The 13,244-nt window shown below is 46.8% G+C and overlaps 1 protein-coding gene across 1 annotated transcript in view; it reads right to left on the minus strand.

Annotated features, from left to right (window-relative positions):
* The window catches only part of btaf1 (BTAF1 RNA polymerase II, B-TFIID transcription factor-associated), a 127,803-nt gene that overhangs the window by 20,290 nt on the left and 94,269 nt on the right, over nucleotides 1–13,244 (minus strand). Inside the window, exons 27-30 of the mRNA XM_084321482.1 lie at nucleotides 9,424–9,545; nucleotides 2,802–2,969; nucleotides 1,054–1,131; nucleotides 832–961 (exon numbers count right to left, since the gene is read on the minus strand). Coding sequence (XP_084177608.1) covers nucleotides 832–961; nucleotides 1,054–1,131; nucleotides 2,802–2,969; nucleotides 9,424–9,545 — 498 coding nt within the window. The remainder of the gene's footprint in view (nucleotides 1–831; nucleotides 962–1,053; nucleotides 1,132–2,801; nucleotides 2,970–9,423; nucleotides 9,546–13,244) is intronic.

Raw genomic sequence — 13,244 nt, forward strand, 5'->3', positions numbered from 1 at the left:
GTAGTGAGGAAGAAACCGTTTACAGACATGCCCCCTAAGATTAACAAATAGATTGATCATAGACCATGTGCGTGTTCCTCATGCTTTCAGCCAATAGGCATACAAAATAATTGAATAAAACAATTGATCACAAAAAAAGATGCATCAATAATAATTTTATCATAGCATTGTAGTCCTCCGAATTGTAATAGAATCTTGAGGTGGCCAGAGATTCCCACCCCTAGAGTATTGGAAGACTAGGAAAGATCAAGTTTGCCAGAATAGACGAGCAGATTCTCTCCTCCACATTGCCTGTGGTGCATCTTTTCCTATTGCTAGGTTTTAGTGAGTTTTTCCTTACCTTCGCGTAGGGTATGTCTGGGAGTGTTGCACTTGCATTCATTTATTTTACATTTTTGGACTTCATGGTGTTTTTGTTTTGGTCTTGATTTATTGTGATGTTTCTTCTTGACTTGTTTAAAGAAGACGTGTGCGGCCCATGGGGACATTAACGTGTGTTGTCGGGCCTTACAAATAAATTAGTTATGATTTAGATAAAAGAATATGAAGTCCATCTGCTGAAGGGTTGGCATGTCATGCTGGTGGCCTAAAGGTTAAAGAAGCTGGCTTGTGATCAGAAGGTCGCCCGTTTGATCCCTGGACCAGCAGGAAATCTGGGTAGAGGAGGAAGTGTGAATAACACTATCCCCTCCCTCAAAAACGGCCACGAAGTGCTCTTGAGCAAGGCACTTAAATTGTTTTAAAAGTTACATTATGAGAAAACTAAATTACTAATGATGTTATACTGCAGGGATGAAAGGCTGTTATGGTCCACAGTGATGCCCTAGTTACCTGAATGGGCGTTCCCGACAAGATGATTCGGAAGTTAGCAGCCAGCTGTTTGATGGCCTTGGAGAGTTTGGTCTTGCCGTTTTTAATAACATGGCCCTCGTCAAGGATACAGTAGTTGAATTTGATATTCCTGGGGAAAAACAAGAGGAAATCCCGGTAAACACCCAAGACAAAATGTGCAGAGTGCAATATGTGACGTGAAGAGACGTAAACACCACTCACCTAAAGAAGTCAATGTCATTGCGTACGACATCGTAAGAGGCTATTACCAGATTGTGCTTCTTCACTTGGTGTTGCAACCTACCAAAGAAAAAAGACCCAGTCAAGATGAGAATGAATAGGACGACGTGTGGAATCGATGCATGAGCTCTGAAACCCATCATTTCCAACCGGCTTGTGCCACGCAACGCCTTCTCGATTCTGCCGATTAGACTGAGCATTGTGATGAACCCTCAAATGGGAACGAGGCACTCTGCCAGAAAAAGGGACAATAAAGTTGTTTGTACTTCATTTACATCCAAGTGGACATTCCCAGGTCCCAAATATTTATAAATATATATATATATATATTTTTGTATTCGACGAAGAGGTTGGCTAGTCGACTACGGCTCCTTTCGACCGATTCGTCGACTAATAGGGGTCAGCCCTAGAGTATAGACAAGGTTGGCATGATGTACGTTATATGTTGTAGTCCGTGCAGTTTAGGTGGCAAGAGTCGGACACAGTGATCAGATCAGACATTCCTAGTAGTTCTCAAGTTCTGCTGCCATTAGTTCTCTTCAACGATGCAAAGCAGATCACCTGAACGTCTCTCCTTCAACTTGCCTCTTAAAGATCAGCCGTTATTGCTCCCTCTCCCAGAATAAATTCAGATTTGTGCCGTTACAAAGTATTGAGCCAAGAGTCTCACCGTGCTCGTTCTGTGGGTGGCCCGGTGTAGTGCAGGGGGTTGAGTCTCACCGTGCTCGTTCTGTGGGTGGCCCGGTGTAGTGCAGGGGGTTGAGTTGAGTCTCACCGTGCTCGTTCTGTGGGGGGCCCGGTGTAGTGCAGGGGGTTGAGTCTCACCGTGCTCGTTCTGTGGGTGGCCCGGTGTAGTGCAGGGGGTTGAGTCTCACCGTGCTCGTTCTGTGGGTGGCCCGGTGTAGTGCAGGGGGTTGAGTCTCACCGTGGTCGTTCTGTGGGGGGCCCGGTGTAGTGCAGGGGGTTGAGTCTCACCGTGCTCGTTCTGTGGGGGGCCTGGTGTAGTGCAGGGGGTTGAGTTGAGTCTCACCGTGGTCGTTCTGTGGGGGGCCCGGTGTAGTGCAGGGGGTTGAGTCTCACCGTGCTCGTTCTGTGGGTGGCCCGGTGTAGTGCAGGGGGTTGAGTCTCACCGTGCTCGTTCTGTGGGGGGCCCGGTGTAGTGCAGGGGGTTGAGTCTTACCGTGCTCGTTCTGTGGGGGGCCCGGTGTAGTGCAGGGGGTTGAGTCTCACCGTGCTCGTTCTGTGGGTGGCCCGGTGTAGTGCAGGGGGTTGAGTCTCACCGTGCTCGTTCTGTGGGTGGCCTGGTGTAGTGCAGGGGGTTGAGTCTCACCGTGCTCGTTCTGTGGGTGGCCCGGTGTAGTGCAGGGGGTTGAGTCTCACCGTGCTCGTTCTGTGGGGGGCCCGGTGTAGTGCAGGGGGTTGAGTCTCACCGTGCTCGTTCTGTGGGGGGCCTGGTGTAGTGCAGGGGGTTGAGTCTCACCGTGCTCGTTCTGTGGGTGGCCCGGTGTAGTGCAGGGGGTTGAGTCTCACCGTGCTCGTTCTGTGGGTGGCCCGGTGTAGTGCAGGGGGTTGAGTCTCACCGTGGTCGTTCTGTGGGGGGCCTGGTGTAGTGCAGGGGGTTGAGTCTCACCGTGCTCGTTCTGTGGGGGGCCTGGTGTAGTGCAGGGGGTTGAGTCTCACCGTGCTCGTTCTGTGGGGGGCCCGGTGTTGTGCAGGGGGTTGAGTCTCACCGTGCTCGTTCTGTGGGGGGCCCGGTGTAGTGCAGGGGGTTGAGGAACTCCTTGGTGCAGAACTTGCTCACCTCGTCCACCCAGTGGCCCGTCAGCGTGGGGGGACACACCACTAGGGAGGGCAGAGGGCTGATGTCGGGTGCCTTGGTTTTGGCATATTCCTGTGTCCTGAAACCCACACATTAACCTTTCAATCACCTTTTAATAATCCAAACCCTAGCATGGGTTCCTAAGTTGGATGATGATTCCTATTCTACCATGTCATTGTTAGAGAGTTTCAAGTTCAAGTTTCTTTATTAGTTGTCATACAGAAGTACAGAATACTTTTATACAAAATGCTTCTCTGTTACGCTCCAGAGACTGTGCTAGACAAAAATAGATAAGTATAAAATAAAATAAGTATAGCAAGTAAAAAAATAGAAGTCACGTACGTAGACACAAGTGTTCAGTATGTACAATGTTCAATGCAGAGTAGAAGTAACTGAGTTACCATACAATATACTATACAATATACTAATATACAATATACTATATAGTGCAAAGCAGAAATGGGATGAGGTACAATTTAGGTACAATTTACAGTAAGGTGTAATGAGGTATGGGTTGTAGTGCAAATTCTTTACCAATAAATATAAAGTGTGTTTAGGTGTTCTAAAGTGTGTAAAGTGGGTGCTGCAGTGAGTTGTTTGTTTGTTTAAAGTGAGTGTGTGCGTGTGGATGCGTGTGCTGTGAGTGCATTTGATGGTTGTTACATAGTGTTATTGTTCGTTGAGCATCCTGATGGCCTGGGGATAGAAGCTTCTTCTGAGTCTTTCTGTGCTTGCCTGACCGCAGCAGTTCAAAGAGGCAGTTGTTTGGGTGGCCAGAGTCTTTGATAATTCTCTTAGCCTTACCCATGCACCGCTTGTTGTAAATGTTCTGGAGAGTGGGAAGCCCCCCTCCAATTGTGCGTTCGGCTGAACGGGCCACTCTCTGTAGTCTGCTACGGTCTTGTGCGGTCCTATTCCCAAACCAGGAGGTGATATTGCCAGTCAGGATGCTCTCTATTGTGCATGAGTAGAAGTTCTTAAGGATCTTCTGACTGACTTGGTACTTCCTTAGGCGCCTGAGGAAGTAGAGGCGTTGCGGTGCCTTCTTCACAACACTGTCAATGTGTGTGGTCCATGTCAAGTCCTCGGAGGGTTTACCCATCAGGAAGTCTAAGACCCACTGGCAGAGGTCATAGTTCAAGCCCAGGTCCCTGAGCTTGGCTATGAGTTTGGAGGAGACTATGGTATTGAATGCTGAGCTGTAGTCGATGAACAGCATTTTCACATAGTTCCCCTGCCTCTTGTCCAGGTGTGATGCTGCTGTGTGCAGCACATGGGCTATGGCGTCCTCCATGGACCTGTTGGGGCGATATGCAAAATTGCAGGGGGTCCAGGTTGATGGGGAGGGAGGAACAGATGTAGCCCTTCACTAGCTTCTCAAAGCACTTCATGGCTATGGAGGTGAGAGCTACAGGGCGGTAGTCGTTGAGGCAAGCGGGCGTAGATTTTTTGGGTACAGGGATAATGGTGGACTTCTTCAGACAGGTGGGGATGACAGCCTGTTCTAAGGACAGGTTAAATATGTCCGTGAATACCGGGGCCAGTTGGTCTGCACAGACTTTTAGGATGCAGCCGGGGATGCCGTCCGGTCCTGCTGCCTTCCTGATATTCACTTTCTTAAGGTCCTCCTCACCTCATGTTCTGTTATCCTGAACCTCCATCAGCAGTGCCCCCACCCCTCCATTGCAGTGGTTTGTAGGCTGGTGTTGTTATTCACAGCCTCAAACCTCGCATAGAAGGTATTGAGATCATTTGCTAAGGAGATGTCACTGTTCAGTTTGAGGGAGGTGCCTTTGTAATCCGTCATCGTTCTGAGGCCCTGCCTCATACCTCTAGAGTCAGCCTGTTCAAACTGAAGTTCAACTTTATCCCTGTAACGCCGTTTTGCCTCTATTACTGCTCTCCTGACGTTGTATCTCGCCACCTTGTGGTCATTCATGTTGCCTGTCACAAGCCCGGCGTTGTAGGCTGAGAAGGGTTTATTTTGAAGGTAGTCACCTTTGACATAACTGAAATATGACAATAAGAATATTCCAATAACACAGGGATGATAGTAAATTTAAGAGACTAAGGTTCATGTTAGTTGTAGACTTTTAATACAGTATACTCTGCATGCTACCTAAAGTATTAATACAGTATACTCTGCATGCTACCTAAAGTATTAATACAGTATACTCTGCATGCTACCTAAAGTATTAATACAGTACTCTGTAGGGGTGGGAATCGCCAGAGACCTCACGATACTTGCGTCACGATACGATCGCGATACTAAATATATCGCAATAGCTGAGTATTGCGAGAATCTTTAATTTTTTTTGTCACATTTAATTTATTACCTTTTTTCAACTGCAAAGTAAACTTTGTCAACATGTTTTATCTAATAAAATAAAGTTCAGTCTGTTCATCTCACTTCAATCATTTTTATTGCAGAACATGGTATTTTCTCAAGCAGAGATCTGTAATCTGTGTTGCATGTACCTGACAAACTGAACTGTTTGTATTAGTCATATTCCAACTCAACTGAATGCACGTGTGTGTGTGTACTACTGCACTATTACAGGTATTGAAATGAACAATGCAACTTAAAAAAATATTACCGTATTATTCTTTTTATGAATAATTAAATATCGATACAGTATCCCCACGCAAAGTATCGCGATACTACTACGCATCGATTTTTTTCCCCCCACCCCTAGTACTCTGCATGCTACCTAAAGTATTAAGTCTACTCTGCATGCTACCTAAAGTATTAATACAGTACTCTGCATGCTACCTAAAGTATTAATAGTCTACTCTGCATGCTACCTAAAGTATTAATAGTCTACTCTGCATGCTACCTAAAGTATCAATACAGTATACTCTGCATGCTACCTAAAGTATTAATACAGTATACTCTGCATGCTACCTAAAGTATTAATACAGTACTCTGCATGCTACCTTAAGTATTAATACAGTATACTCTGCATGCTACCTAAAGTATTTAATACAGTACTCTGCATGCTACTTAAAGTATTAATACAGTACTCTGCATGCTACCTAAAGTATTAATACAGTACTCTGCATGCTACCTAAAGTATTAATACAGTCTAATCTGCATGCTACCTAAAGTATTAATACTAGGGATGCACCGAATGGGAAATTCTTGGCCGAAACTGATACCGAAAATAGAAAACAGTTGGCCGAAAACCGAAAGCCGAAAGGCCGAAAATGATTCATAGAATAGATTTTTTTTACCAATGTTGTGGAACATTATGATTATGGAAAAATATATGATTATGGCAAAACTTAACTTAAATAATAAATAATCACTATTATGGGTCCATAAAACATTTATTCAGCACTTCTGAATGCATACAGTACATTAATTCCATCTTTTCTCTGGCTGCCGCAGCGGACATCTGTGCTCTACTGAGCGCACCTTTCTAGTCCCCAGCTGAATGTGCTCGCTTGACTCGGCACAGTAGACAGCGTCAAAATGTGAATAATATGCATATTAGATCACTCAGTGATTAACCGCGACGGGCATATGGTGAATGGGGATGTAAAGGCATGTTGAAGACGCATTTGTTGGACGCGTTGCGCGCAGAGTTTACATAGGGGCAGCGCGACTCCCGACAGCGCAACATTATCACAACAACACGTGAATGATATGCATAGATCACTCCTACCGCGACGGGCATAATAGTGAATGAGGATATGGAAGCATGTTGAAGACGCATTTGTTGGATGCGTTGCGCGCAGAGTTTACATAGGGGCAGCGCGACTCCCGACAGGGCAACATCATCACAACAACACGCGAGGTTGTTTCTGTTTCGGTGATATATTTTCGGTGAAAAAACTCTTTCGGGCAATTTTTTGCCATTTTCGGTGCATCCCTAATTAATACAATACTCTGCATGCTACCTAAAGTATTGATACAGTATACTCTGCATGCTACCTAAAGTATTTAATACAGTATACTCTGCATGCTACCTAAAGTATTAATACAGTCTACTCTGCATGCTACCTAAAGTATTAATAGTCTACTCTGCATGCTACCTAAAGTATTAATACAATACTCTGCATGCTACCTAAAGTATTGATACAGTATACTCTGCATGCTACCTAAAGTAAATACAGTACTCTGCATGCTACCTAAAGTATTGATACAGTATACTCTGCATGCTACCTAAAGTATTAATACAATACTCTGCATGCTACCTAAAGTATTGATACAGTATACTCTGCATGCTACCTAAAGTATTAATACAGTACTCTGCATGCTACCTAAAGTATTAATACAGTACTCTGCATGCTACCTAAAGTATTAATACAGTATACTCTGCATGCTACCTAAAGTATTAATACAGTCTACTCTGCATGCTACCTAAAGTATTAATACAATACTCTGCATGCTACCTAAAGTATTAATACAGTCTACTCTGCATGCTACCTAAAGTATTTAATACAGTACTCTGCATGCTACCTAAAGTATTAATACAGTACTCTGCATGCTACCTAAAGTATTAATACAGTACTCTGCATGCTACCTAAAGTATTAATACAGTCTACTCTGCATGCTACCTAAAGTATTAATACAGTCTACTCTGCATGCTACCTAAAGTATTAATACAGTCTACTCTGCATGCTACCTAAAGTATTAATACAGTCTACTCTGCATGCTACCTAAAGTATTAATACAGTCTACTCTGCATGCTACCTAAAGTATTAATGGTCTACTCTGCATGCTACCTAAAGTATTTAATACAGTACTCTGCATGCTACCTAAAGTATCAATACAGTATACTCTGCATGCTACCTAAAGTATTAATACAGTCTACTCTGCATGCTACCTAAAGTATTAATACAGTCTACTCTGCATGCTACCTAAAGTATTAATGGTCTACTCTGCATGCTACCTAAAGTATTAATACAGTACTCTGCATGCTACCTAAAGTATTAATACAGTACTCTGCATGCTACCTAAAGTATTAATACAGTCTACTCTGCATGCTACCCAAAGTATTAATACAGTCTACTCTGCATGCTACCTAAAGTATTAATACAATACTCTGCATGCTACCTAAAGTATTAATACAGTACTCTGCATGCTACCTAAAGTATTAATACAGTCTACTCTGCATGCTACCTAAAGTATTAATACAGTCTACTCTGCATGCTACCTAAAGTATTAATACAGTCTACTCTGCATGCTACCTAAAGTATTAATACAATACTCTGCATGCTACCTAAAGTATTGAAAAAGGAGACGGGCGGCTGGATGGCACAGCGGACAAGGCGCTCGTCACCAACGCAAGAGACACTGGTATCGAATCCAGCCATCAGCGTTGCTTCCGGCTTGGCCGGCCGTCATACTGGCTCGATTGGCAGAGCCAGCGGGAGGGAAGCCGGTGGGTGGGTCTGGGTCGTTGTGGACAGCGACTCCTACAGTTCGGTCGGGGGGCGCCTGCACAGCGAGGGAAGGCTCTAAGAGAGGTAGTGTGACCTTCCACACGTTACACTCTCCCAGTGAGAGTCCGCGCTGCCAGGTGAAAAGAAGTGGTGGGCTGGGTACACGTGTCGGGAGGAAGCATGCGATAGTCTCCGCCCTCCCAGACAGACGGTAGGGGGTAGAGTGCGCAACGAGCAGGAAGGGGATTGGGAAGAGTCTATATTAATCTCAGCCCAAGAGTGCTTCGCGTTTCTCTGATTGGCCACGACGCCCATGACTGCGGCACGCGGAAGAGCAGAAATAGGCTGCTGCTCCGGCGAAAGAAAGACAGATAGGCATTCTATTGCCATGCTCTGCGACAAACTAACCTTAACCAACTCCGAAAAAATGCCTAAACTTAACCCTAACCTTAACCAACTCCGAAAGAATGCCTAAACTTAACCCTAACCTTAACCAACTCCGAAAGAATGCCTAAACTTAACCCTAACCATAACCAACTCCGAAATAATGCCTAAACTTAACCAACTCCGAAATAATGCCTAAACTTAACCCTAACCTTAACCAACTCCGAAAGAATGCCTAAACTTAACCGGCGAAAGAATGCACGCTTATATAGAGATGATAAATTAATTAAACATAAAAAAAAAAAAAAAAAAATGAAGTGATTCGAACTTGTCACCAACTTGAGCTAACCGTCGATGTTAAAACGGGGGATTACGGCTGAATAATGCCGCGGGGCGTGCTAGGCGTTGGCGCGGCCAGTCAGGGAAAACGCGGAAGCACTCTTGGGCTGGGATTAAAGAATAGGCGATTGGGAACTGGCATAATGACTAACATTGAGAGGGGAGAAAAAAATAAAAAAATGGGGGGAAAAAAAGATTATAAAAAAAATAAATAAAAAAAAATAAGACAACGCACAACTTCAAATCCAGACTAGACCATATCAAGCCGCGCCCTCTTCTCTTGATCCTCCAATCGCAGCCACCACTTCCCTCGGACAAAACAAGGTGTTGAGAAGGTGCTCTGGTCTTCTGGCGGCTAGCCGACGTATGGCTGGAAGTCAGACACACCACTACTGTAATGAGTGCTGCGGTGCAGGTACCTGAGGTAGTGGTCCCCGGCCAGAATACAGATGGACTGCAGGGTCTTGCCCAGACCCATGTCGTCACAGAGGATCCCGTGTAGCTTGTACTTGTTCAGGAAGGACAGCCAGTTCACCCCGTCCTGGGAGGGAGACGGAGGAGGTTAAGAAATGCTGGAAACGTCCAAATGCAGTGTTTCCTCAGAACCACTTGGTATTAATCAGGATCCAGGATTTTTTTTGCTGTGGCTGATAAGTTTGTCTTTATAAATCATCGTCTTCATCATCAAGATGATCCTATTTTAAATATCCAGTTGGCTAAGGCAGACACCTCTTAGACCAATCAGCTGTTAACACTTTGAGTACCAGCCACGAGAAATCTCGTTAGTTCATGCCATGCGTTGAGTGCCAAGAAGGAGAAATTGTTATTTTCGTTACCAGTGGGGATCTATCTGAGCTCGAACAGGGAAAATACAGCCCCCTATCGTCTCTCCAGATGGTATTGCACCCATTGGATTGGACTGAATGAAATGCATGAAAAAAAAAAAAAAAAAGAGTCCGGAATCCACATTTTACTTGTCAGGCATGTAACCGGAGACGATCCCAGTCATTGCCCACCATCAGAACAGCGTGGTATATGCGTTTCCACTACCCAGCGTTGGATCAATAAACGTGATCGATATTTGGAATGGCGATCAGGAATTGGAATAATCTTTTTGGAGAACATCTGATCTGAGGTAAGGAATCTATTTTACCAGTCTTGGGATATTCAGAGCTCTTTTCACCTATATCTCAGCATGTCCCGTATGTGTGTGTGTGCTGATCAGGAAATAAGATAATAGATTTTTCAGCCCGCTTCTCTAGCGTGCATAAGTACACATATACTATCGATAATCTAGCGTTTATTTGAAAATGATTCATAAATAGGCTGAAAAATTACAACATATTTTTTTCCCCCTGGAAGTTTAAAAAAACGAGCGTTTTTCAAAATGGTATAAAACGGAAATGTAACGATTAAAAAACAATCAGTTTCGACAATGTTGACTGCAAACAAGTCATTGATAAGCAACGGGCGTATTAGACACATAGGCATCATTTAAGATATACAGGGTTTGTACACCTTTTCCAAGGCAAAATGCAAGCACTTTAAGCATTTTCAAGGTGCATTTTCAAGATTTTCCAGCATCTTATGCGGCTGTGGTAAATTAAATATTTACTCAAAATGATTATTTCACTTCTTCCATCACATTAAATCAGATGTTATTGTGCTATAAACAACCAAAATTATGTAGACTTGGCATCATATATAACCTGGCTGAGCCGATGTGTTATGCAGTAAACGACAGCCTCCCGGCATGTTGGCCACACACACGCCGTTCTCAGATGGCACAGGTAAAAAAAAAAAAAAAAAAAACTACGGGTGGAGCCCAGCCACATTTCATTTTGCGTGAAATATTCACGAAAAATTCTTTGTTGTAACAAGCATCAACATTTTAAATGTTGGTACCTGGCAGCAGGGGGGGGGGGGGGGGTGAGGGATTTGGGGTGCTTTTTCAATGTATGTGATGTATAGATTGGGGGGACCACAGCTAAAATGGTAGATCGAAATGTGCATGAAAGACGGTGATAGAACGGTGACCAGTGGATTGAATACACTGCCAGTGAGGGTGTTTTGTTTTGCATTCCTTGGAAGAACACAGATAAGAGCGAGTGTACTGTAGGCCCAGAGCGAGGGAGAGGAGTGACCTCTTTAATGCAACAGTAAAGAAACGTTTTGAAGTGTGTGTAAAGGTTAAACGCGGTTGTCATGACAGCGCGTCGCCCTGACAACCAGAAGAGGGGCGGGGCTATCGTTTCTACGGCGAGGATCTATGAGTCGAACGGTGTTTCCGGGTGTAAGGCAGACTAGAATCTGACCGAGAGCGAGTAGGACTGAGATCACACAGAGGACTCTCTCTCCTCTTATCACGAGAGAGGGGGGGGAGAATGCCACGACATCATTAGCTTCGGCTAACACGAGGAGGGTTCAGGCTAACGAACAGGCCTGAACACTATTGGACTGAATAACAAAAGGACGATAGACGAACACACCGAAAGATCATTAGAATAGACTCTTCAAGGACGATACAATTTGATAACATCTGACAACATCTGATTATGAGGTTCTGTTTATAGCAATAAAACAACGCTTTTCCTCATAAGGTATCTCACGGTGTCGAAGTGTCGAATTCTTACGGAGGTGGAGAATTATTATGGTTTATGGATTGCACTAACGGGGGAGATAAGGATCTTATCAACCGGTATCGGAGACGTCAGGACCATTAAAAGTACACAACGCAGAGGAATTGGATGGAGAGCCAAACAGACGAAGACGTGATACTGGCCAGTTTGATCAGGATCTTACAGGGGTGAGGGAGGAACCTGGCAGCAGGGTGGGGGGGGGGGTGAGGGAGGAACCTGGCAGCAGGGTGGGGGACGGGACGGGTGAGGGAGGAACCTGGCAGCAGGGGGGGGGGGGGGGGGGTGAGGGAGGAACCTGGCAGCAGGGTGGTGGGGGGGGTGAGGGAGGAACCTGGCAGCAGGGTGGGGGGGGGTGAGGGAGGAACCTGGCAGCAGGGGGGGGGGTAAGGGAGGAACCTGGCAGCAGGGTGGGTGGGGGGGGTGAGGGAGGAACCTGGCAGCAGGGTGGGTGGGGGGGGTGAGGGAGGAACCTGGCAGCAGGGTGGGTGGGGGGGGTGAGGGAGGAACCTGGCAGCAGGGTGGGGGGGGGGTGAGGGAGGAACCTGGCAGCAGGGGGGGGGGGGGGGGGGTGAGGGAGGAACCTGGCAGCAGGGTGGGGGGGGTGAGGGAGGAACCTGGCAGCAGGGTGGGGGGGGGAGGAGCCTGGCAGCAGGGTGGGGGGGGGGGGGGGTGAGGGAGGAATCTGGTAGCAGGGTGGGGGGGGGGGGGTGAGGGAGGAACCTGGCAGCAGGGTGGGTGGGGGGGGTGAGGGAGGAACCTGGCAGCAGGGTGGGTGGGGGGGGTGAGGGAGGAACCTGGCAGCAGGGTGGGTGGGGGGGGTGAGGGAGGAACCTGGCAGCAGGGTGGGGGGGGGTGAGGGAGGAACCTGGCAGCAGGGTGGGGGGGGGGGGGGGTGAGGGAGGAACCTGGCAGCAGGGTGGGGGGGGGTGGTGAGGGAGGAACCTGGCAGCAGGGTGGGGGGGTGAGGGAGGAACCTGGCAGCAGGGTGGGGGGGGTGAGGGAGGAACCTGGCAGCAGGGTGGGGGGGGGGGGGTGAGGGAGGAACCTGGCAGCAGCAGGGTGGGGGGTGAGAGAGGAACCTGGCAGCAGGGTGGGGGGGGGGGGGTGAGGGAGGAACCTGGCAGCAGGGTGGGGGGGTGAGGGAGGAACCTGGCAGCAGGGTGGGGGGGTGAGGGAGGAACCTGGCAGCAGCAGGGTGGGGGGTGAGGGAGGAACCTGGCAGCAGCAGGGTGGGGGGTGAGGGAGGAACCTGGCAGCGGCAGCAGGGTGTCATTGTCCACAAGCAATAAGGGTGGCATGTTTTTTTATCTGCAGGGCTCCGTTATGGAGATGAAGGGAGGCTCAGCCCGACTCCAAGCTGCTGGGAACACGGACCGTTCATCCATTCCACTGCTTTCAAATATGTCCTGTCGGGGAAAAAGCTATTGGTCGTCAGCATCCTGGCTGCCTGAGTGCCCCCCCGCGTGCAAAGTGCTGAGTCACTCAGAGAGGTTGTTCAACTATATATATATATATATATATATATAAAAAAAAAAAAAGAAAAAAAAAGAAAAAAAAAAAAGGCACTTCAACAAATAAAACGCTGCCGATTTATTTGGCGC

This window comes from Notolepis coatsorum (genome assembly GCF_963971535.1).
Source record: "Notolepis coatsorum genome assembly, chromosome: 9".
In the NCBI taxonomy this organism is placed as follows: domain Eukaryota; kingdom Metazoa; phylum Chordata; class Actinopteri; order Aulopiformes; family Paralepididae; genus Notolepis; species Notolepis coatsorum.